The sequence below is a fragment of the Zootoca vivipara genome, chromosome 4 (genome assembly GCF_963506605.1).
Source record: "Zootoca vivipara chromosome 4, rZooViv1.1, whole genome shotgun sequence".
Classification (NCBI taxonomy): domain Eukaryota; kingdom Metazoa; phylum Chordata; class Lepidosauria; order Squamata; family Lacertidae; genus Zootoca; species Zootoca vivipara.
This window is the reverse complement of record NC_083279.1, coordinates 7,343,335-7,366,192: the sequence shown is the minus strand read 5'-3', so window position 1 is coordinate 7,366,192 and position 22,858 is coordinate 7,343,335. Positions and strand designations below refer to the sequence as shown.

Below are 22,858 nucleotides of genomic sequence, written 5' to 3'. Positions count from 1 at the left end.
GCTTTCTTAAGCAGGGTTTCCAGCCTCAGTCAGTTGCTGGAAACAACATTTGTCATTCCTCACCAGACCTTGCTGCTTCTTGCTTCTCGTGATCTTGGCCTCTCAACTTTCTTGACCCGCGGATCATCTGACTACATGAACTGAGATAACCTTATGATTGGACTGAACCTTGCATGCAGACTTTGACTCCAGGCAAATACCGCCCCCCCCCCGAGATTTGACTGGTTGGCTGGCTTCTCCCCCCACTGAGATCTGCTATAGCTGGGCAGCACAGGACTATGCACTTGTGTACATATCTGCTCAGTTTGCATATATCTGTTGTTTAATATTGTGTGGATTCAGGAAGAAAGTAATTATAGTAAAGTAGTCACATTTAAACTATGTCCACTTAAAGTGAGATGACAGAACTATTACAAAAACAATTATATCTGTGTGCTCAGCTTGAAAGTAACAAGAAAAATAGTTAATGGCTCATGAAATCAGTCTTCTTTATAGTGTTCTGAACAAGTGAAATTAAAAAAAGTGTTAGGGTCCACCAGGATGAGCAAATAACTGTGTGCAGTATCACCATGGGTCCAAGTGGGTCCTCCCCCACATCTTCATTCAGCTTATGGAGGTTAGGGACAGAGGCAGGAGGACAAATGTGATGCATGAAAGGGGTTTAAGTATCTGGCAGAGCTGGAAAAAACTGAATTTGAGGCTCCAATACTTTGGCCACCTCATGAGAAGAGAAGACTCCCTGGAAAAGACCCTGATGTTGGGAAAGATTGAGGGCACAAGGAGAAGGGGATGTCAGAGGACGAGATGGTTGGACAATGTTCTCAAAGCTACCAATATGAGTCTGACCAAACTGTGAGTCTGACCAATATGAGTCTGACCAAACTGACCAAACTCTGGTCCGTTGGTCTGGGATGTATAGTAGCAACAGTCAGTGATATTTTTTCTAGAAGAATTTCCTTGTTCTTTTACAATGACAGTGGTGCCCACTTGAGAGGTGCCAGAACTGAGTTCTGGCTGGAAAAAAAGCCCTGACAGTAGTGATGCATGTTGCTTTATTTTTAATGTTTGATTCTATTTTTTTCCCCAAGTCATTTTATGTTTTATTACTTGTATGTTAGAAGCATGGCAAAGGATGCTACTGTGGCCACAACTTTAGCAACTGGGTAGGTGTAAGAAATGTACTTCCAGAAATTTCAACCATAATTTAGAACCTATAAAATGTGCCCAGCTCCTTTTAAAATCTATTTTCGATAGGTTAATGTGATCTTGTCACAGCAAAAAGCCAGCAAAATTACAAAGCTCTCAACAATGGCATTCCACATTCCTTTGCTGAAGTGCACAAGACAGTAGTGGATGAATCACAGCTGTGGTTTAATCTCTGTGCCTACTGAGCAGGCAAATGCTTTGTATGAATCTATTGGAAAAGTAACAACAGGTGGCAGGCTTTTAGGGGTCCCCCACACATTCTAACTATTCCTAAAACATAATTGTTAGCTGTGCTTGCATAGCATTGGATGCAAGTATGCTCCCTGACCCCCAGATACACTTATTTTATGGCACATTTGATTCTATTTTTAATATTCTGTTGGGAGCTGCCCAGAGTGGCTGGGGAAACCCAGCCAGATGGGTGGGGTATAAATAAACTATTTGTTATTATTATTATTTTATTACTAAACAATGCCAGACAAAATAGAATTACGAGGTTCTTAGGCTTAGGAGACTAAATTAGAGTTGCATTGCATCACAGAACTTATCCAATACTTGTTAATGATAAATTTATTGCACACCTAAAAACAAAAATAGCATTAGGCATATATGACTTTTGAATGGTAGTCCATATATTTTGAGTATATCTAAAATTAATACTTCAGTTCCTAGGACATTGTGTCCGATCTCACATTGCCCATTCATCCATAAACTATAGTTGACTTTCTAATTGGCATTGCTCCACTGCATCAAGTGCTGCTGAAATGTTCGAGAATAGCTCAAATGGACAGTTCTGCTTTGACTGCACAACTTTGTTCTCCCTCCAAAAGAATATTTTTTTATATAAATTTATGGTCACATTTAACCAGTCAGCTAAAATGTAAATTTACTAAATGATCTTATAACTACAGCTCCGAAACCTCTGAGGAAATCTTCATTTGTTATTTTTCTTTCTGTTTTGTGCATAGCTAAACACAGTGAAAATCGGCAGCTTTTATAGATACTCTTTAGAGGATATGGATATAAACCCATAATTTTAGCAATATAAACAAACATCAGTTGTGGTTTAAGGTCAAATATTTTCTATAAATTCCATATGGTGAAAGTTTGCTAAGTACAATGTTAAGGCATATAAGTAGGAAAATCTAAGTACCAAAAATAATAGAAAGAGAAAATTAAGCAGTTCTTGATCTGATGACCAGCTTGATAGCCTCAACCCTTACATGACTTCGTAAAAAGATCAGAGGTCTCAACAGTCCCTTTAAATATGTCATTTGCTGGACATCCCAGTTTGAATCGTTGCGTAATGTCATGATTTAAACTTTCTCCTCCTTCATAAAATATGAACGGCATGGTTTTCAGCAGAATTAAGTATACAAATGATTATTCATCTCTCTCTCTCTCTCTCTCTCTCTCACACACACACACACACACACACACACACACACACACACACATTTTATTTAAAGTCATTGGAATTAGTTCTTTTCGATATAGATCAGTTGGTAGAGCATGTAATATCAGGGCTGTGGGTTCGAGTCCTACATTGGGCAAGTGGACTAAATGACTCTTGGGGTACCTTCCAACTCTACAAGTCTATAATTCTATTTAAAATAATCAAATCTGTTTACAAAGGTAATAACAGCAGCAGCCATCTTATTTTCATGATTCCACGTTTTTCATGGTTCAGTAGGTGCCTTCCCTTAATTTTGCAAGCAGTGTTCATTTTGCCTCAACTCTGGATATGATGCAATTTACCCACAGCTACCACTAGGGAGCACAAAGGGACGCGGGTGGCGCTGTGGGTTAAACTACAGAGCCTAGGGCTTGCCGATCGGAAGGTTGGCAGTTCGAATCCCCACGACGGGGTGAGCTCCGGTTGCTCGGTCCCTGCTCCTGCCAACCTAGCAGTTTGAAAGCACATCAAAGTGCAAGTAGATAAATAGGTACTGCTCCGGCGGGAAGGTAAATGGCGTTTCTGTGCGCTGCTCTGGTTCGCCAGAAGCGGCTTAGTCATGCTGGCCACATGACCCGGAAGCTGTATGCCGGCTCCCTTGGCCAGTAAAGCAAGATGAGCGCCGCAACCCCAGAGTCGTCCGCAACTGGACCTAACGGTCAGGGCCCCTTTACCTTTTACCACTAGGGAGCAGGTTGCAAGTGCTTCTCATCAAAGTTCTGCAACTTTCTCTCCTGCCGGGCTCTAGGCCATTTACTTCAAGCTATCTTTATTTGTTTTGGGGAAGTATCCTGTGCTTCAGTTGCCTTGAGTAGAACGCATGAGAATCCCACAACTTGACATGAATGGCTCTGTCCAGGTCCCTGGTGGAAGCCTGGGAAGTGGAAATATATTAGAATTCCAGAATATGTTAGTTTTCTAAAATAATAATAATAATCTGATATTATATAAAACATCAACATTGAGGAGTTAGGAGTTCTGAAATCACTGCACTTTCACAAAGTATTTACTCACCTAATTTTTGCAGCAGAGAAATACTGCTTTGAGAGGGACCATAAAATCTGAAATGAAATTAAGGAGATACATTTTATTCTGATAGATTTAATTATTAGAAGCTCTGCTTATATCAAAGAGTTGCACATTATTCCTTTACTAACTCTTCCTATTACGATGCTTTAAAAGTGATCCATGGCTTCTGAGCTTCTTATTAGAACAGATTTTCCCCTATTCTATTTTTAAATAATTCTGGATGTGTGCATTTGGAAGAAAAATATATTTATCTTCCTTTAATGGAAGATAATACCCGAACTTCTAGACATAAACAGCCTGCTTGTGAGTGACTCTCAAGCAGAACAGTCACACACTGAGTGAAGTGTTAAAAGTCACAATTGTGGTATACCACAGGAGCCCTTCACACATATACAATAGCTGTTGTTCTAAGCAAAATCTGCTCTTATTCCCCTATGGGGTACACAAGAGCCTTATTGGGTTCTCCATCGGTCGGAGAATATATAACAGAGGCCAACCAGAGAAGTTTGAGAGGCAAAGCCTTTGTTTGCTGTTGCAACAGGGTCCTTCCCCTCACGCAGGAGAACAAGGAAGGAACCCCGAACAAAAGAGAACCTCCACTTTTATCAGTTTTCCCATCACCAAGAAACGCCCCCAAAATACATCATTCCTACATCACAGCTATGTAATCAATACCTCACAAAAAAAGGAGGGTTCAAGGTAGAAATCTGAGCACTTTTGACACCTCTCCTAGTCCTCCTATCACCCCTCCCAGGTGTGAATTCCTAAACACAAAGAGAAATTAACATTTTCATAAGAGTTGATCACTGTCTTTTGTTCAGAGGAGTCTTCCATTGTGAATGAGATACCATTGACAGGGAATTATGGCTCCCAAGTTGCTAGTCATGTGGAAATGTGTGCAGATGCTGATCCTTAAGCCTTCCTTAAGGCAGGGTTGAGTCCAAGCGGGAGGGGTGCGGGTCTCTGGAGTGAAGCAGAGGCGAAGAAGGTGGTGTTGCGAGGGATTCTGGGTAACTGCAGCTGTCAGATTCGGTCACCCCTCTCTGTTCATCAATAATGGTGTCCTGCAACCCCCCCCATATGATTTTATAACACTGTCTTTCACAACCCACAGAGAAAAACTTCTGCCTTTTATTGATTCTCTTCCTCCCAAAAGCAGGCTTTTAAGTACTTTATAGTTCCACAGACTGATGTTGCTTACCGGTATATCAAGTATAATGGGTTGCTTGTTATTGACATTTCAGGTTTGTCAATAACGCTCCGGGGGGGGGGGGGGAGAGAGGAGGCCGCGCGAAGCGGCAGGCGAAGCAGCAGGCACCCCCCCATGCGGCCCGGCACCAAGCCGCGGCCGCATTTTGGCAGCCAGGAGGCCCCCGCGATAGGGAGGCCTCCCGGCGAAACAACGCTCCGGGGGGGGGAGCGGAGGCCGCGCGAAGCGGCAGGCACCCCCCCGTGCGGCCCGGCACCAAGCCGCGGCCGCATTTCGGCAGCCAGGAGGCCCCCGCGAAAGGGAGGCCTCCCGGCGAAAAGACGCTTGGGGGGGGGAGGAGGCCGCGCGAAGTGGCAGGCACCCCCCCATGCGGCCCGGTAGCAGGCCCAAAAAACGATGCTGGGGGGGGAGCCGGACGAAGCAGCAGGCACCCCCCATGCAGCGAGGCCGAGGCCTCCTAGCAAAAACAACAGGGGGGGCGCGAAGCGGCGCAACCCCCATGTCGCCCGGGCCCCAAGCCGCGGCCGCAGACACCGCCGATCCCGATCCAGGGCTTCCCATCGTAACCCTCCCAATCCCCAGGGCTGCAAGGCCCTCAGTTCGGCTGGGGGGGGGGGCAAAACACAGTCCTCTCAGGACAATTAAAGTAACCAAAAAACCCTCATAAGGACAAGGAGGCCTACCTCAAGCCCTGTGGAATCCAGCGACGATCCAGGAGAGAGCCTTGACTGGAACAGGAAGAAGGACAAAGAGGCTTCCCCACGGTGCTCCTGTCCCTTTTCTTTGGCCTTACTCCCGCCCCCACCGGCCAGGTGCCCTTTGTCTTTACTGGCCGGGTGGCAGGTCATAGGCCCGACGCAGCCAGGTAGGCGTCACCAGCCAGGTAAGCCCCGCACGGTGTCGCAAACCTCGCCCACCTGAGGGGAGGGGTGAGGGCGGATATTGTTGTTGTTTTACAAAAATCTTTCAGACTCCAAACCATAGCTGCCAAGTTATCCCTTTTTTTAAGGGATTTTCCCTTATGCTGAATAGGCTTCCTCGTGAGAAAAGGGAAAACTTGGCAGCTATGCTCCAAACATGAAGAGCCAGTGTGGAATAGTGACTAGAGTGTAGGACTAGCACCTGGGAGACCAGGGTTCAAATCCCTAAACACCTGTGAAGGAGTTCTGAAACAGGAGGATTTCTTTTAACCATTATTGTAATGTAAATAGCTGTAAACTATACAAAAGTAGCAAGCAATTGTTATGATGATAGGATAATGGTAAAACACTGTGCCTCATCCTGCACCATTTAAACTACAAGAAGCTTTGCTTTGAAAGTCAGTTACAGAATCTATTCTTCCAGTTTGTAACCCATGGCAGATGAATTAACCTCTGGTGAGGTTCAGCACAAGATTCTATTTGTGTGGTTGCTTTATGAAAGGGCATTGGCTGCTGCTGCTGCTGCTGCTTGGATGAAAGAGCAAAAAATGCTTTTAAATCCAGGAACTGGAATGGGCAGATGTTCCTGCCCTGAACTGACCAGGTGGTCTTTTCTTCCCTGTGAACACTTCCCTTCTTTATCATTCTGAATAATACACCATTAGGACCTTATCTTCTTGATCTGGCAAGTTTCTTTGAAAGGCGTTTTCTTCCTCCTCTTTTTCCACACTCTTTGCCTGCAACTGCTTTATTTTCGGCTGGGGTGAATCCCCAAAATGAAACGACTCTCTTCTAAACACTCTCTAATAACTTAGTGACGATCTACTTCAAGAAAGATGTAGGGTTTTTTTAAAAAAATAAAATAAAATATAGTTGTTGTTCATTCTGATCCCACTTTCTCTGTCGCCCCCCCCCCCCCCTCTCTCCCTTCCCTTTGTAAAGAGCCTGTGTTTTATCTGCATAGCCATTCCATTTTTTGACCACAATAGGATGATGGACAAAGGCATCCTAATAGTGGGGTCCTGTGTTTCAGCCAAGGCCCTGCTGGTCAGTGTAGAAAGTGGTTCGCATCCCCTTTTTCACTTGGTGGTTGCTTCATGGTGATTGTGGGTTTTCAAAGAGTTTTACTTCTCTGCCTTTAGTACACCACTTGATAAAACGTATGGTGACATTTTCTTTTAACTGAATAGAGACTCATTCATAATTCAGTGTGTGAGCCTGATCTTTAATACCTTTTCTCATGAGTGCGCAGCCCCTGAAAAGTCCTGTGTGCAGTCACTATGTTTCGCAACTTATCTCTGCTTTCTGAATGAGTATATTCCGAGCAGAATTAAATCTTATTAGGTATTGTACATAAAGCTCCCAAGAGATGCAATCTCGCTGGAAACATGAATGACTCCCCCCCCCCAATGCTATTCTGTTTTGGTGAACAAAAGCGAAAATTCCTCCTATCAATGTGTGGGAGTCTTGGCATGTATTATTAACATGTAAAGCATGTTAGGTTTCATACTGTACCCACTTTCTTGAGAGTAAGCCACTCTGAGTTCAGTGGACTTCTAAGTAAGATCATCATGTGTAAGGTCATGCTGTGACACTTCCTTCATACTCTCATGGGGTTTTAGTTACATGGAGATCTATTAAAACTGAATCAACCAAATGAATCAGCTAGATTGTGATTAAGTAATCAGCTATAGGAGCAACCCAGTGCACAAGAAGTTGGCAAAAAGCAAGTCAGTGTGAATTAGGTTGGCATAAAATGATACCAGACTCGCTCAGTAGAGCATGAGACTCTTAGGGTCGTGGGTTTGAGCCCCACATTGGACAAAAACGTTACTGCACTGCAGGGGGTTGGACTAGGTGACCCTTGTGGTCCCTTCCAGCTGTACAATTTTATGATTCTGTGAAACCTCGTTCAGCAGCAGGGCTGCTGCTGTTGCTGCTCTTCCTAAGCCCTTGCAAAGGGAAAAAAAATCTGTGAAAACAGTACCCTATGCAGGTCATAGGATTTGACCTAGCTGAGCTGGCTAAGGATGCAGCCTAAGTACCCCCCCACACACACACACACTTTGGTCCTGTCCATGCCACACCCCAGAACACCCTTTTGGGTGGACTTACACCAGCATTTTCTCCACCAACTTTGGCTCAGCTGGCTTAATGCTGACTGAGCCTAACTGATCTGGGAATCTGCTGGCTGAGTGTGAGATCCACTGCATCCTAAGTTGCTCATCCTTATGGAACTTGCTGTAAGAGTGTCCTCTAAGCATTCTTTTCAACACACAAGTATTCAACACGCTATTGATCTGACTCTATCTCAGAAAGTATGGAAGGAAAAAATGAGAATCATTAGTTGGAAATTATTTCATAAGGCCATGGAGTATTCAGAAAACTATGTTTTCAGAGATTCCAGATAGAAAACAGCATGATCAATGTCTCCAGAATGAACAAAGTGGATGAGTGTGTTATATCTAACATGATTGATCTGTCAAAGAATAATATTACTGAAACGCCACTATCTGGTGCAAAACAATTGCATGAGTTAGTTAATGATCTCGAGATGGGAAGAAATATGTTTGTTTACAAAAACAAGCACAAATAAGTACACCATGATGTTAAGGAAATGAAACAATCTGTTGTGACAGGCAGCTTGACAAGTAAGTCTTGTGTTATGCATGGAATTATTCCCCATCCTCAGTTTTTGAAGAATAATTCAATAGTTTGCCTTGTTGCTGTGTTTACTGTACAAAGATTAAAACAATCCATTGTAAAATAAGAATACATTTCTACTAAATCATCCCCTGCAGGAAAAGGGCCAGCTCAACTATTCTTATACTCTTCATGCATACAATTTTATGTATTGTCTTTATATTGCACCCTTCCTCTGATCCTAAATGAATCCCAGGAATACACTTACTTGGAAGTAAGCTCCATTGAACATTGTAGGACCTACTTTCAAGTAAACATGCATAGAATTGCACTGTTAATTAGGTGAGTACATTCAGCTTTCTTAAGCATCCTTTTCAATGCTTTCTCTCTTGAGCACTACAAGTTACTGTCAGCTGTTTTCCTAGTAAGGTAGCAATATTTCTGTGACACAGCTAACACCTAAGGTAGATCAGCTGCATGCTGGAACAGTGCCTAGGAATCTGCCACTAGACCTACAATGTAATGGAGAGTTGCACAACTTGTTTCCCACCTGGATGAATTCAACTTGCTGGTCATACATGAAAAAGCAGAATGAACCCCAAGGCTGCAATCCTGCATATACTTACTTTATCTGCTCGCTTGGGAGTCCGGGTGGGTGGCCGTTGCTGCATGGTGCAGCGATGGTAGGTTCAGGGAGGTTGCCACCTTCCAGTCGCGGCCTGGGGAGGGGATGGCTGGCACTGCCCACCTCCAGCTGTGTCGAACCCTCAGGTCAGGATGGGCGGTGCCCATTCACCCAATCAGAGGCTGGGGCTTGGGGCTGCAGCCCAGCCCCAGCCTATTTATGGGGGTGGCCAGGTGTAGGCCACCACCTGGGCTGATGGTTGTGGTATTTTTCCACCCAGTCTTTAGGGACCCACCGACGGAGAGGGGAGGAGTGGGCACATTGCCTATGGACCTTGCTATAGTTAATTTGGTCGCCGTATTAGGGGCCAGGGAGGATTTTTCTCCTGCTAGCAAATTTGCTGGCTTATAGGTTTTCGCCTACCTCGTAGCAGCCATCACCGTAGCAGCGGATGAGATATTTGGCTGGATCCTTGGTCACAGAGGGGATCCTTTAGAGGGGTCCAGGAGGTTGACACTGTCCGGGAGTCCCCTAGGGGACCAGTGGGCTAATACACCTCTCCCAATGATGGTCTGTGGAGGGTCGTGGTGTCCAATCCATGTTGGGGGTGACTCCCCAGTACAGGTTTGACCCTACCAGGTTCCTATCAGGTAGTAGGCAGGCTGCCTGATGCAGGATACATGCCCAATGCCTTACCAAAATCTACTCTTTCCTGTAATTAATAAGGTTGTGGCCAAATCCAACCCAATACCAATCTCCTGTGCCCTCCCTTCACCTGCCACGGTCATTATGCACCTGTGCCTGCAAGGGAATAGGTTCCATGCAACTCAGCAAGATTTACTACTGAATACATATGCACAGCGTTGCATTGTGAAGCATGGTATTTAATTAGAAGGCATAAACGTTTTGACGTGGCTGTTCTTTCTACTTGCATTCAGTCTTATATATGCTTGTGGGTTTACAGTAATGTATACTAAGCTGCATTGGTTATGCCAACCTCTACAATAGTGATTTGATTCTTATAAATTGCAGATTAATTTATAGAACAATAAATCAAAATCAGCCCAGTTACTTGACATCATTTCCCTTGGAATCAAAATGTGAACATAGGTAAACTATTCTGAGAGAGTATTCCTATTGTGAGACACACACCATACAAGAATTTCCAGATTCCCTTGGTATTTATTGTATGAAGCTGATGAGAGGACCTCAAAATGCCATGCATTCATAAGATACAGTAGGAGGAGAATACAGCTTCATTAACGATGTAACTTTAAATATACATTTAACTGGCTGAGAATTTATGAAGTACTTAGACCAATAAAAGCTTCCAAGTAAATAATTCTTTCACTGATCGGAGGTTTTGCATCCCAAATTGCTCAGTGCTTGGACTTTAAAATGCTCCACATTTCTATAAATTTTATTATTCTCTAGGCCAGGGGTGTCAAACTCAAATTCATCGGGGGCCGCATCAGCAGTTTGGTCACCCTCAAAGGGCCGGTTGTGTCTGTAGGACTATGTGTCCACTCTTTATTATCATAAATTATTGTCACTGCATTCAATTATTACTGTTTTTTGTAATAATGTAAGCTCATTCCCGCCCCCACACGGATCACATTCCTGCGTCGTGGCGCGCATGTGGGAGGGGATGTAAACGAGGGAAATTTGAACAAAAGGTGGGGATCGACGGCTTCCGGGGGGGGGGGGCTCAACTAAACCTTCGGCAGGAAGGAGAAAGCCACTGCTGGGATTAAAAACCTGCAGATGGAAAGAGGGCTTCCCTCTCCCGCCCTGCGCACACCCAAACCCCGCTAGGCAGGATGCCACACGCTGCAACCCACCCCATGCTTTGGAGAGGGGCAGGAACATGCGGTGCAGCGCCAACTCCCTGCTTTGCTTTTGCATCCTCCCTCCTCAGCGCCAGAGTCCCTTCCCCTCGCGCTGAGGGAGGGCAGCGGATTTTCCGAGGAGGAAGGCGGCGGCAGCCCCAGCGGACGTGCATCTTCGCCTCAGAGCTGCTCTTCCCCCCACCCGCGCTGTTGTCGTCTTCGCCGCCGCCTCTCCCTACCGGGACTGCAGGCAGAGGAGGCTTGAAAACCTCCCCCCCCCAAAAAAATTCCCCTCCCACCTACTCAAACCGCGAGGCAACTCCATCTGGAGCCCTACATCACGAGGGGTTGAGAGGAGGCGGCGGCAGAGCGGGAAGAGCAGGAACCCGTGCTGTCGCCGCCTCCTCCCTCCCGGCTGCCCTCCGGGGAGCAGCTCCGCCGGAACTGAGAAGCCAAAGGGCGGCTCGGGGGTGGGGGGCAGAGCAAAAGCCAGGCACCCTCCCGAGTGTCTATGAGGAGAAAACGGGGGAAGAGGGAATCAAGAGAGCAGCTGTTGCGCTTCGCCTACTTCCCCCTCAGGCTCACTCCGCGTCCCTTTCGCCCGCTCGCTCGCCCCACCTCCAGGATTCAGCCAAGGAGAGGAAGGGAAGCGGCAGGCGGCAGCTCCCCAGTGCCGCCTCACTCGCTCTCGGAGACAACAGCAAAGCCCGCCAAAAAAAAAATCCAGCGCTGCTCCGTCCCGGCACCAACTTTGCCGGCGGCGCCTGTAGGGCTTTCCTACCTCCTCGGCGGGCTTCCTCCTCCTCCTCCTGCATCTCACTTCCCCGTCTGGCCGCTGTGCCACCGCCTCCCTCAGCCTCATTCGAAATTGAAATTCCCTGGCCAAGGCCGTCAGCGCGGCTCCAGCGCCCCGGCCTCCGCCTGCAGCCCCGCCCCCGGTTTTGACCCTCGGCCAATCGCAGGCTCCAGAACGATTGTCAGCGGCGGCTACGCGGGCCACATGACGAGGTCTGGCGGGCCGGATTAGGCCCCCGGGCCTTGTGTTTGACACCCGTGCTCTAGGCAGTGTACAACAGGCAACAAACTGTGAAAGAATTCTTATAAGAAATGCATTCAGTGTGTCAACATTGTTAGACTGCAATCAGAATAATTTTCTCATGTGCACTTATATGTGGTGGAACCAATTATGTTTTATTTGCGCCCTGGAGCAAGCTTCCAAATGGATTTGGAATTTTAGTTACTGAACACTTTACCATTGCAATACTAAGTAGTCTTAAAGAATTCCCACCCCCATCCCTGATTTCCATGTATAAACCTATCCTAAATGGCAGTCTGTAAGAAATTATGTCTCACAGTTGACATAAAAGAGTATTAATGCTCTGCGACAAACTCTTAAGTTGAGAGTTGGTGTAGTGTGTGTCTAAACCGTAAGTAAGCACCATTAGTACATGCCTACTAATAAGTAAGCCCCATTAATTTCAATAATGTGCGGGTGTTATCTTTGGCTGAGCTGGGCTTGGGGGCTTAATGCCAGCTAAGCCTGAGATGCACTGTGTCCTAAACTGCTCAACCTGGCAGAGCTTACCATAGGATTGCCCCCTCCCCCAGTGATGAATAAAGAAATTCCTGGTTTGCATCACCTCCAGAGCCGTAGCTAGGGGGTGGTGAAGTGGGCCCCTGCCAGGGGCACAGGCGATGGGGGGGGGACGCAAAATCAGCTTAAAAATATTTCCATAAAAATAAATATTGATTATTGCCTCATAAGAAATGGTTTTGAATAGAGGGTGAATTGAATGGGGGGGGCGGGTTTGGAGGAGAGGTGGAAAGAAGAGCTAATTTGTCTGTGGCTAGGGGGTGCAATCTGGATGGTTCTGCCAGGGGCGCAAGATCACCTAGCTACGGTTCTGATCACCTCCACCACAAACTGAGGAGGTGGCCTTAGGTAACCCGCTCCCTCTCAGCTTCAGCCCCCACCCCATCTGCAACGCCACATCACCACTAATGCTGAACTGGTCATCTTATTACTCATGTACTGCTTCCTATAGAGCTGAAATGGCACAATCTGTCACAAGGCGCTGCTATTAAGAGGCTTGAGGAAACCCTGGAGTTTGTATAAAGGCCAAAAATTAGAAATGGGTGGACAGGGCCGTCTTAAGCTTATCTGGCGCCATGGTGCAAGGATCCCTCCGGCGCCCCCCACCTAGGGGCGTAGGAAGATAGGGGCAGTGGGGGCGGTGCGCCCCAAACGACGCGATTCCAGGGACGCCATCGCCGCTGCCCGCCCCACCCCCAAAACGCGCCCCACATCACTGCGCACAGCGCGCCCCACCCCAAAACATGTGCCACGTCACTGGGGGCAGCGTGCCTTCATGCTCCGCCGCTGCCCCCACCCACCCCCACATTTCCCTCCGGGAGGGCAACAGCTGGAGGGCGGCTCCTCCGGCGGGATGGAGGCTCCGGAGACGGCTCAACAGAGGCGGAGTTTCGGCGAAGTTCCTTAGCTGAGGCGGGTTTCTAATCAGAGTTCTAATCAGAGTTCTCTAGCTTCGCGCCCCCGCCCCACCTCCACATCCCTGAGTTATCTTATGCTTTCCATGTTCACAGACCCACGCGGGGCCAGGTTGCCTTGCTGTGGCACCTATCCCCACCAGAAGTGAGGAAAGATGGAGTTTGCGGCATGGGTGAGGGGGGCGCTGTCAGCAGAGCTGGAGCGCAGCTCCTCCAGCAGGGAGGCGCGGTGCGGCATAGTGGAGGCGCCCTCCAGAACGTGGGTGGATTTTGTATGCAGAAATGTAAGGGTTTGTTTGTTTTTAAAATATATTTTCATAGCTATTCAGCATATGGTTTAGGCACATTTTTACCATATGAATTGTATGAGTGCAGTGGCTGACCTCCATTTCGGGACTCCCAAAGCTTGAACTGTCATGGGGGCCCCTTCGCAACCAGCAATGAGGTCTGGGTAACCACTTTTCTCTTCTTCAGTGGATTTGTTCCATGACAGATCACCACACTTTTACAACATCTGTGCCAGTAACCCTCAGCCTTCAAGATTGTGGAAATGTAGACAAGAAAAAAATAAATCAATTTGATTTGTGTGACTCAAATTGGGTCTAGTAGCCCCCCAAATTTTAAGCAATGTTTTAAGTTGCTGCTGGGGGCCCCTCTGGGATTAGGGGCCCTGAAGCTTAAGCTCCCATTAGTTTCACAGTAGATCCACCCCTGTATGAGTGGAAAAGTGAGAGCTGACATGCACCCAAAGCCTGGGAAACTGAAGGAAAGAAGCTCTTGAGATAAATTTCAACAGATTGTAGATATGGGGGGATTGTAGATATGTTTCCCAATTTTGTTTCTATTACTGTATGTTATGCTTAGTAATTTGTATGTGGTTTATTTTAGGTTATATTCAGTTGGCGGTCGAGATGGAAGTTCTTGTTTGAGTTCTATGGAGTATTATGATCCCCACACAAACAAATGGAACATGTGTGCTCCAATGTGTAAAAGGAGAGGAGGTGTTGGGGTGGCTACTTGTGACGGTTTCCTCTATGCAGTCGGAGGCCATGATGCTCCAGCCTCTAACCACTGCTCCAGACTCCTGGACTATGTTGAAAGGTACTCATTCTGTATGTGTTTGCACTTGGTAATTCTGAATGCAAACTCAACTCTGCCCTATCTTCCTTAAACATCCTTAGTTCTATAAATATGTATTCTGTTGTCTTATTACTTGAATTTATTAAAATAAACTTTTAAAAGAACAGCTACAGGTTAATTGCAATAAGAATATATAAAACTGAACATTGTTCTGAAATTAGTTATTCCCAAGTACAATAAATACAACCCATTTTTAAGCAAAGCTATCAATAGTCCTTCCTCCTTCCAGTGGGAAGGTAAACGGTGTTTCCGTGTGCTGCTCTGGTTCGCCAGAAGCAGCTTTGTCATGCTGGCCACATGACCTGTAAGCTGTACGCCTGCTCCCTCGGCCAATAATGCGAGATGAGCACTGCAACCCCAGAGTCGGTCACGACTGGACCTAATGATCAGGAGTCCCTTTACCTTTACCTTTACCTTTTACCTTACCCCTTCAAAAAGCAAGTACAGATTTTGTTTTAAAAAACAGAGTGTTACAAATAGTTACATATTACATGAAATTAAGACTAAAGGGGGCATTGACCTCAAGACCATTACGGTCATGTGGCTGATGGACATATTACAATCAGTATCAGCTAGTGCGTGTTTTTATTTTCACACACCTGAGGGAAATAAACTTTAATAGGGTGCTTTATGCAGGACTGTCGTTTTCAACCACGAAGAAATCAAGGTAAAAACCCACAAAAACAAAATACAGTCCAAACAAGAACACTACCTCTTTTTGTTTTGTTTTTTACTATCCTTTTGTTTTTTCTAATATGCACACAAAGAAATCAAGGTGAAAACCCACAAAAACAAAATACAGTCCAAACAAGAATGCTACCTGTCTTTTTGGTTTTTTACTATCCTTTTGTTTTTTTCTAATATGCAAGTAGCAAGGGACTAATAAAATACTTGGAACTCCCCAAAACAGAACCTAAAAGATATTAGTGTTGTAGTTCAAATGTTCCCTTCTTTTTTGCAATGCTATTTCTTCTGCTAAAGAAATGGCTGCATGCTTCATCTCTGTAATAACTTGATGTGCCCCAGGGTGAAGCAGGAGATATCATAAAGTTCCTGAATACAAAAAGAAATCAATTTGAACGACCAAGCTGAAGGCAAGCAGAAAGGCTTTTGAGCTTCCCACTTGTTAAAAGCCCTTACAATCCCCAGCATCATCTATAGTGAAATAATTGTTATGAAAATCTAATAAAGTAACTTCTCATTAATATTAATTTGAAATTGGAAAATATTGAGAGTTTTTATTACAGTGCTAATCGTAAAAATGCCTAATGTTCCACATACAGAATGTTTTAACAAATGAAGTAACAAAAGAAATGCGCTAAGTGCTTTCACAGGAAACAATGGCACCCAATTAAATCCAATTTTCTAACTAATGGAGAATTAAAAGTAGAAGCTATTTTGACAATCAGTATTTAATATAAGCTGACAATAGTCAAATATCTTCAACTTTATTTATTTAGGAGATAAATCCTACTAAATAATAATGTTTAACCCACTGGAGATGCTCACATTCTATGCTACTTGATGTTTGCATACTTCATACATTTTTTTTAATGTCCTAAGAACCAGTTCATATTGTATCATAAGAACCAGTTCATATTGATGGGAACTCTGACCAGGTCATATAGCAAATTCAATATGCTTGATAGCCAACTCTGAAGTGAAGTGGGCATTTAATCACTCTATTCCTTACCCAAAATGGTTTGGAAGTCAAGATTCAGATATTGTAAATGTTACCTCACCAGCAGAATCAACTTGCAGAAGTCACCCATACAAGATATAGTGATGTGCACAAGCTTAGATGGCTTATTAAAAGAATTAGATAATTTCATGATGGATGTGCTCATAAATTTTGTTGTTTAGTCGTGTCCGACTCTTCGTGACCCCATGGACCAGAGCACGCCAGACACTCTTGACTTCCACTGCCTCCCGCAGTTTGGTCAGACTCATGTTGGTAACTTCGAGAACACTGTCCAACCATCTTGTCCTCTGTCGTCCCCTTCTCCTAGTGCCCTCAATCTTTCCCAACATCAGGGTCTTTTCCAGGGAGTCTTCTCTTCTCATGAGGTGGCCAAAGTATTGGAGCCTCAGCTTCAGGATCTGTCCTTCCAGTGAGCACTCAGGGCTGATTTCCTTCAGAATTTATAGGTTTGACCTTCTTGCATGGGACTCTCAAGAGCAGGCATCCCCAAACTATGGCCCTCCAGATGTTTTGGCCCACAACCCCCATGATCCCTAGCTAACAGGACCAGTGGTCAGGGATGATGGAAATTGTAGTCCAAAACATCTGGAGGAACGAAGGTTGGGGATGCCTGCTCAAGAGACTCCTCCAGCACCATAATTCAAAAGCATCCATTCTTCGGCGATCAGCCTTCTGTATGCTCACTTCCATATGGAAGTGAGATGCTCATAAATCGTAAGCCACAATAGCTAAATGGAACTCCTTGCACAGACCAGTATACCTCTGAATGCCATATTTTGGGGACAACAACAGGGGGTTGTTTTTGCATGCCATGCTTGCAAGCTTTTAGAAGTCCCTGATTTTCTTCAGCTGAAAGCAGAACCATGGGCCTAAATTGTCTGATCCAACAAGGAAATTACTATATTCATAGCTAAAATCTCAGAGATGCATGGTGCAATTCGGTTTCTTAACATAACCGTAACCAGATTGGGCTAGTACCTGATTATCTAGGCTGAACTGAGCTTCCCCGGGGAAATGTGGAGTGCATTTACATGTTTGTACATATCAGCCGCCTTGATATTTATAACCTACAATACTTTGAACCCATTGCTTGAAACCAATTTCTGATTACATTAAGATTGCAATTATGCATGGCATTTGAATAAGTGATAGGATTAGGTCCAATTGTTACCAGTCAGGCACAGATAGACACTGTCTACTGAAACTCCTATAGTTCTTTCACCATATGAGTTGCAAGAGTAAACTGAAGTGGGAATTCTGAGTTTAAAAACCTAGAATTTGGAGCTACATACTAAGCTCTCGCACCTCGCTGAGATACCCGTTTGGTGGGCCAGCATTGCATGTTGGATATTCTGGTTCTGATTAAGCCTTGCTGTAATGGATAGTAGGGGAGGAGGGACTTGATTAGACAGGGACCTAATAGGGCTGGTTGGGACTTAAGGTGTAGTACATAATAACCAGTCTGAAAAGCACTTGGATGGCCGAAAGGAACCTAGTGAAAATACCTTTGTGAATTCAGTATTTTTTGCATAACAGACCCCTCCCCCCCTGCTAAAGAAGTTGATTTTGGGAAGTTCACGACAAATGAATGAACAAATAATTCCGCTGATGTTGAATATGTGATGGATTGCAAGTATCTTCTTTCATGAGATATACCTTCCCTTTCGTTGTGCAGGTATGACCCCAAAACTGATACTTGGACAATGGTGGCTCCACTGAGCATGCCCCGTGATGCTGTTGGAGTGTGTATCCTCGGTGATAAATTGTATGCAGTAGGTGGCTATGATGGGCAGACTTACCTGAACACTATGGAGTCTTACGACCCCCAAACTAATGAATGGACACAGGTAGTTGTGTGGTTTTATGTTTTGTACAGTTTTCACAGAAGGCTTGTTGGAACTAGTGGGCAGTGAGGATCCCCGCAGCTATACAATTATAACTGCTGTTTAGCTTTCTCTACTGTAAGAGTTCTCCGAAGAGAGTTAATACTGTAATTCTAGGAAACCAAGAAAAAGTTATATAAAAGGCAGTATCTTGTTATCCATATAACCTTACTTGTCAGATATCTCACTGGAATCCTTATTTCCTTTTTTGCTTTCATATTTAACAATACTTCAGCTTGAAAATACATCAGGGTTTGTTACAAGTCTCTGGTGTTTATATTTGTGACGAGGGTGTCTCCCCCCCCCCCACCCCAGTTTTATGTTTTGTGTATATACGATAGCATTTGTTTAAAAAGTACTTTCTATTAACTACAATTTATAGTTTGCGGTGACTATTTTTCAAAGTTGTTGTTGCACTGAAACGGCATTTCAGTTTTATACCATGACCCAATCAATGTTTACTTGGAAAGAAGCCCCATTGATTAGAGTGGGACACCTTCCAAGTAAGTATGTTTTGCAGTTCTTGCCCTCCAAACATCCCAGCAAGGGAGGGTATAATTTCTTCCTGGAAATTCAGTCTCACAGACAGCAGACTGTCTGAAGCACCTCATTGAGTTTATGCTTAGCTTAATTGGCATTTGAAGCCATGTCTCCCAAGGTAGTTGTGGCATACATTTTGAAGCCAAGAGCCAGTGGCCTCCAAGCAAAGTGCAATAGGAATTGGAAACAAGGGGGTGCCCTTCTTGTTGTTTCTGTTGTGGGCATTGCTGCATCAGGCAACAAAGCCCATGAGTAAGGATGCAGACTTTCAACAAAAAGTCAGAATAATATCCATTCCATCTGTATCATCCTTACTATTTGGCTTGAATTCACAGGAAGAGAAATATGTTACTATGGGAAGTGTTAGAATTCATATTTGCCATATAGAAAAATGCCCTAACAGATTAAAAATTGCTAGGCATTTGTGGCAAATTCAAAAGTGCCAGCTTTTCTGTTCCTACATGTCCCAAACCTTTATTAGAAACTTTATGAGTGTAGAATTATTTGGAAATTAAAATTTTCATTTCATTTTCATTTCGTGCATGCACACGAAAGCTCATACCAAAGTAAAAACTTGGTTGGTCTTTAAGGTGCTGCTGGAAGGAATTTTTTTAATTTTGTTTCGACTACGTCAGACCAACACACAGAGCCGGCCCTACGTGCAGGCTGGGTGGCGCAGGGCACCATGGCGCCGGCCCGCCAGGAGGGCGCTGCAAGCTGCGCCCACCCGCTGGCCGACCGGTCCGCCGCGCAGCTGCGCCTGCCCGCCCGCCTGCCGCGCAGCAGCGCCTGTTGCACCGGTGCTGCGCACGGCGCCCACCCACCGCGCTGGGAAACGGGGTGGGAGGGCGCCGGAGGGATCCGGCGGGCACCGGAGGGATCCGGTGCACCACGGCACCAGGAACGCTTAAAACAGCGCTGCCAACACAGCTACCTACCTGTAACTAATACTATTTTATGTATGCTTGCAGGATGGTATTTAATGCCAGTTCTGCTCAGAGTAGACCCATTGACTTTAATAGACATGATTAAGGGAGCAATCCCATACACAAGAAACTGGCATAAATTAAACCAGCATAGAATTGCACTAGATCCAAACCATGTTCAGCAACCATGGCTGCTGCTCTCTGCCTAAGCCTGGCAGATGGAACACAAGACTTTAAAATAGTGTTTTGTGCTGAGTCACCAAGTCATGTGACTAAGCTGAATGGCCTTTGGATCCAGGCCGTTGGACCCAGGCAAACCTGCCCCTCTCTAGTCCCATGCCTCTTTCCCAGGGATTATGCCAGTTTAAGATCCACTGGGCTCAGGCTCAGCTGGCTGGGTCCTGGCTGAGCCAGGATGGAGGAGACACCTCTGTCTGTGCTGAGGGTAAGGGAGTTAAAGGTAGCTCACTTAAAAGGCTTGAAAGAAGACTGGAATTGATGGATTATATTGCTAACTCATGATCTGTCACATCAACCTGCCTGTCCATTTGTTCATGCCGCAAGCTTTTAATGTGGGAAGGGGAATCTGCTAAAACAGAGGTTAGGAACCTTTGGCCCTCCAGATATTGCTGAACTGAAACTCGCATCATCCTTTGCCATTGACCATATTTGCTGGGGCTGATGGCAACTGTAGTTCAGCAACATCTGGAAAGGCAAAGTCTTCCCACCACTATGCTAAAATGTCTGTCTCTTCTCCATATGTAAATGCTACAAATATGGAGCTTACACATTGCGATTTAGGATCGTAACATGGATGACAGTTTTTACTGAATATAAGAAGGGTGTGCCTCCGAGCTATTCTGCCTTACAAGAAAGGCAAGAGCGTGTGGTCCATTTGCATTTCTTTAAATCAAACCTCCTGCAGATAAATTATATAGCAGGAAGGAAAGTAATTCTGACCTGGAAAGTCAATGATTTAGGCTTTTGGCTTTATATTTCATCATTCACTTTATTCCCAAAATCATAGGAAGAATTTAAGTAAGTATAAATGTCACAAGAATAGAAATGTGATACTGAATGTAAACCAATATCTTTCACTATGCTCTAGAGAAAAAAAGTGGCAATTCCAGAGTTCCCCATAGTTGAAATTACTACTGCTTGCTGTAGTTTTCAGACTCCACATTGCAAAGTACACTTTTTACTTGTGTCTTCATTTTATTTGTCAATTTGTTTTTAATGTGCCTAACTGTAGAGAACATTAAAATGTTGCATATAAATTTAATGAAAACACATACAAATAAAACTTATTTATTTTTAGATTTTTTTTAAGAAGCCAGCAAAAGAATTCTCTTGAACTGCATTGAAGTCAATTTCCCCCTCTTGAATTGTCTTAGTAATTTAGGAAGAGTCATCCCTTAAGCAAAACAGTACCAAATTTTCAGGAGATCTTCCCAGAATTTTCAATGGAGGGAGAATCAACCCTTTCCTATACCCTGTTACAGCACAGAGAAACATGATCAACAGAGTCTATATCGCTTGAGCTACTCACAAACACATGTTCATTAAGCAGGGTCTTGTTAAATCATCTACTTACCAGTGCAGAAGGCACCACATTAAAACAAGCAAGCATGAATGCTGTGGAATACTTGGAGACAGTTAATGTATACATGTGTGAAGCTGTAACAGTTCCATAATTTAAAAGGTTATTAATGAGTAATGGAGAACAGGATTTGTTAGCTGCAGTTTGCAGATACTGTAGATCTTTATGTCCCTCATACCAGTTGTGGAGGCGAGGCACTGGGCCAGGGTTTCAACTCCAGCTCATAACTTCACCACTAATGCAATGCTTCCGTGCATAACAAGCAGGGCGCAGCAATATTAGGTTCCCTGTATAATGTGTTGTTGAATTACCAGTTGCTTGTTTTGACACCTCAGAAGTACAGGCCACAAAACTGCAGCCTTTTCACTCCCAAATGTAAACTCTGAAGCTGATATTTGTTTCTTCTCTGCAGATGGCCTCTCTGAACATCGGAAGAGCTGGGGCCTGTGTTGTAGTCATAAAGCAGCCATGATTTTTGTCAGCGGTGGATTTTATTGACTTCTAGGTGGATTTTTCTGTCAGAGAAACAAAACTTTGTTGAGCATAAGGATCAATAGATACACTCGGCAGTCTGTTGACCACAACTTGAAGAAGTTTAAAATGGGGAGGAAAAATAATGAGGATTTGATGCCTTCTCCAGTCATTACACACTGCTCAGTGGCTGAACAAGGAAAAATCGACCACCTGTTGTAGGAGCCTCTCTATGAACACAAAAGGGGCAAGTTCAGATACTCCTCTACAGGCTGTGTAATGCAGACATAGCAAGCTAGCCATGCCCAAGACCAACTCTTCAAAAGGACTGGAGCAGCTTAATGAATGGTTTTCATAGCACTAAACATTTTAACTCTGAAACCGTCATAGCACACTGTCACTTTTTTAAACCATAGTTTTATTAAAAGAAAATGTAGGTAACTGATTTATTTTTCTGTCTCTTGTTCTCTCTCAAGGCCTTATCTTGAAATGGTTTACGCTCTCTGCCATTTACTCAGACAATAGACAAGAGAGAATAATGTTTCCTCCTAAAGTAATGAATGAAGGTTGGAAAGGTTTAGCTTCTTTCTTCATCAGAAATGATTCAACACTAACAACAAATTGATTGTTTCTCTGATAATGGACTGTCCCTCCCACTAGAATTATGCATCATCTCCGAGATTGCACTGATGCTACTGGTATGTTCTGTGTGTTTGGGAAACATCTCGACACTGAGGGAAGACTGAGCCTTTTGACCCAATGGGACTTTGCTACAAAAAAGGAGATCCAAAGGAACACTCACAAATCTACCTTAACTTCTTATGAAAGCATGTGAATTCTTGTCTCTTTCAATGCTTTTACACGTTTCTTGCATGTGAAAAGCTTGTGGAAGACAGGCAAACGGCAGCTCATCACATCACGTAAAGATAACATGCAGCAATTCTAAGTCAATTCCATTGGGGCCTAGAAGTGCAGTAAGAGAGACAAAAATGTTATAATGCTTATATGTGTTTCTTGATCCCATCATTGTTCTAATCAAACTCGGCTTAATTTCAATTACCATAAGGATCATCCATTTATTGTTGTAAGTTACTGAAACTAAGGGATGAACTGGTCATTACATGGCAGAAGACTAACAATCTTCTGACACGTTTAAAAATTTGAAATCAT

At 44.5% G+C, this 22,858-nt stretch overlaps 1 protein-coding gene across 1 annotated transcript in view; it reads left to right on the top strand.

The window, feature by feature from the left end:
- The window catches only part of KLHL1 (kelch like family member 1), a 141,427-nt gene extending 118,940 nt beyond the window's left edge, over positions 1-22,487 (top strand). Inside the window, exons 9-11 of the mRNA XM_035116455.2 lie at positions 14,315-14,527; positions 17,944-18,115; positions 21,630-22,487. Of these exons, the coding sequence (XP_034972346.2) occupies positions 14,315-14,527; positions 17,944-18,115; positions 21,630-21,689 (445 nt within the window). The 3' untranslated portion in view covers positions 21,690-22,487. The remainder of the gene's footprint in view (positions 1-14,314; positions 14,528-17,943; positions 18,116-21,629) is intronic.
- Positions 22,488-22,858: the final 371 nt, after the last annotated feature.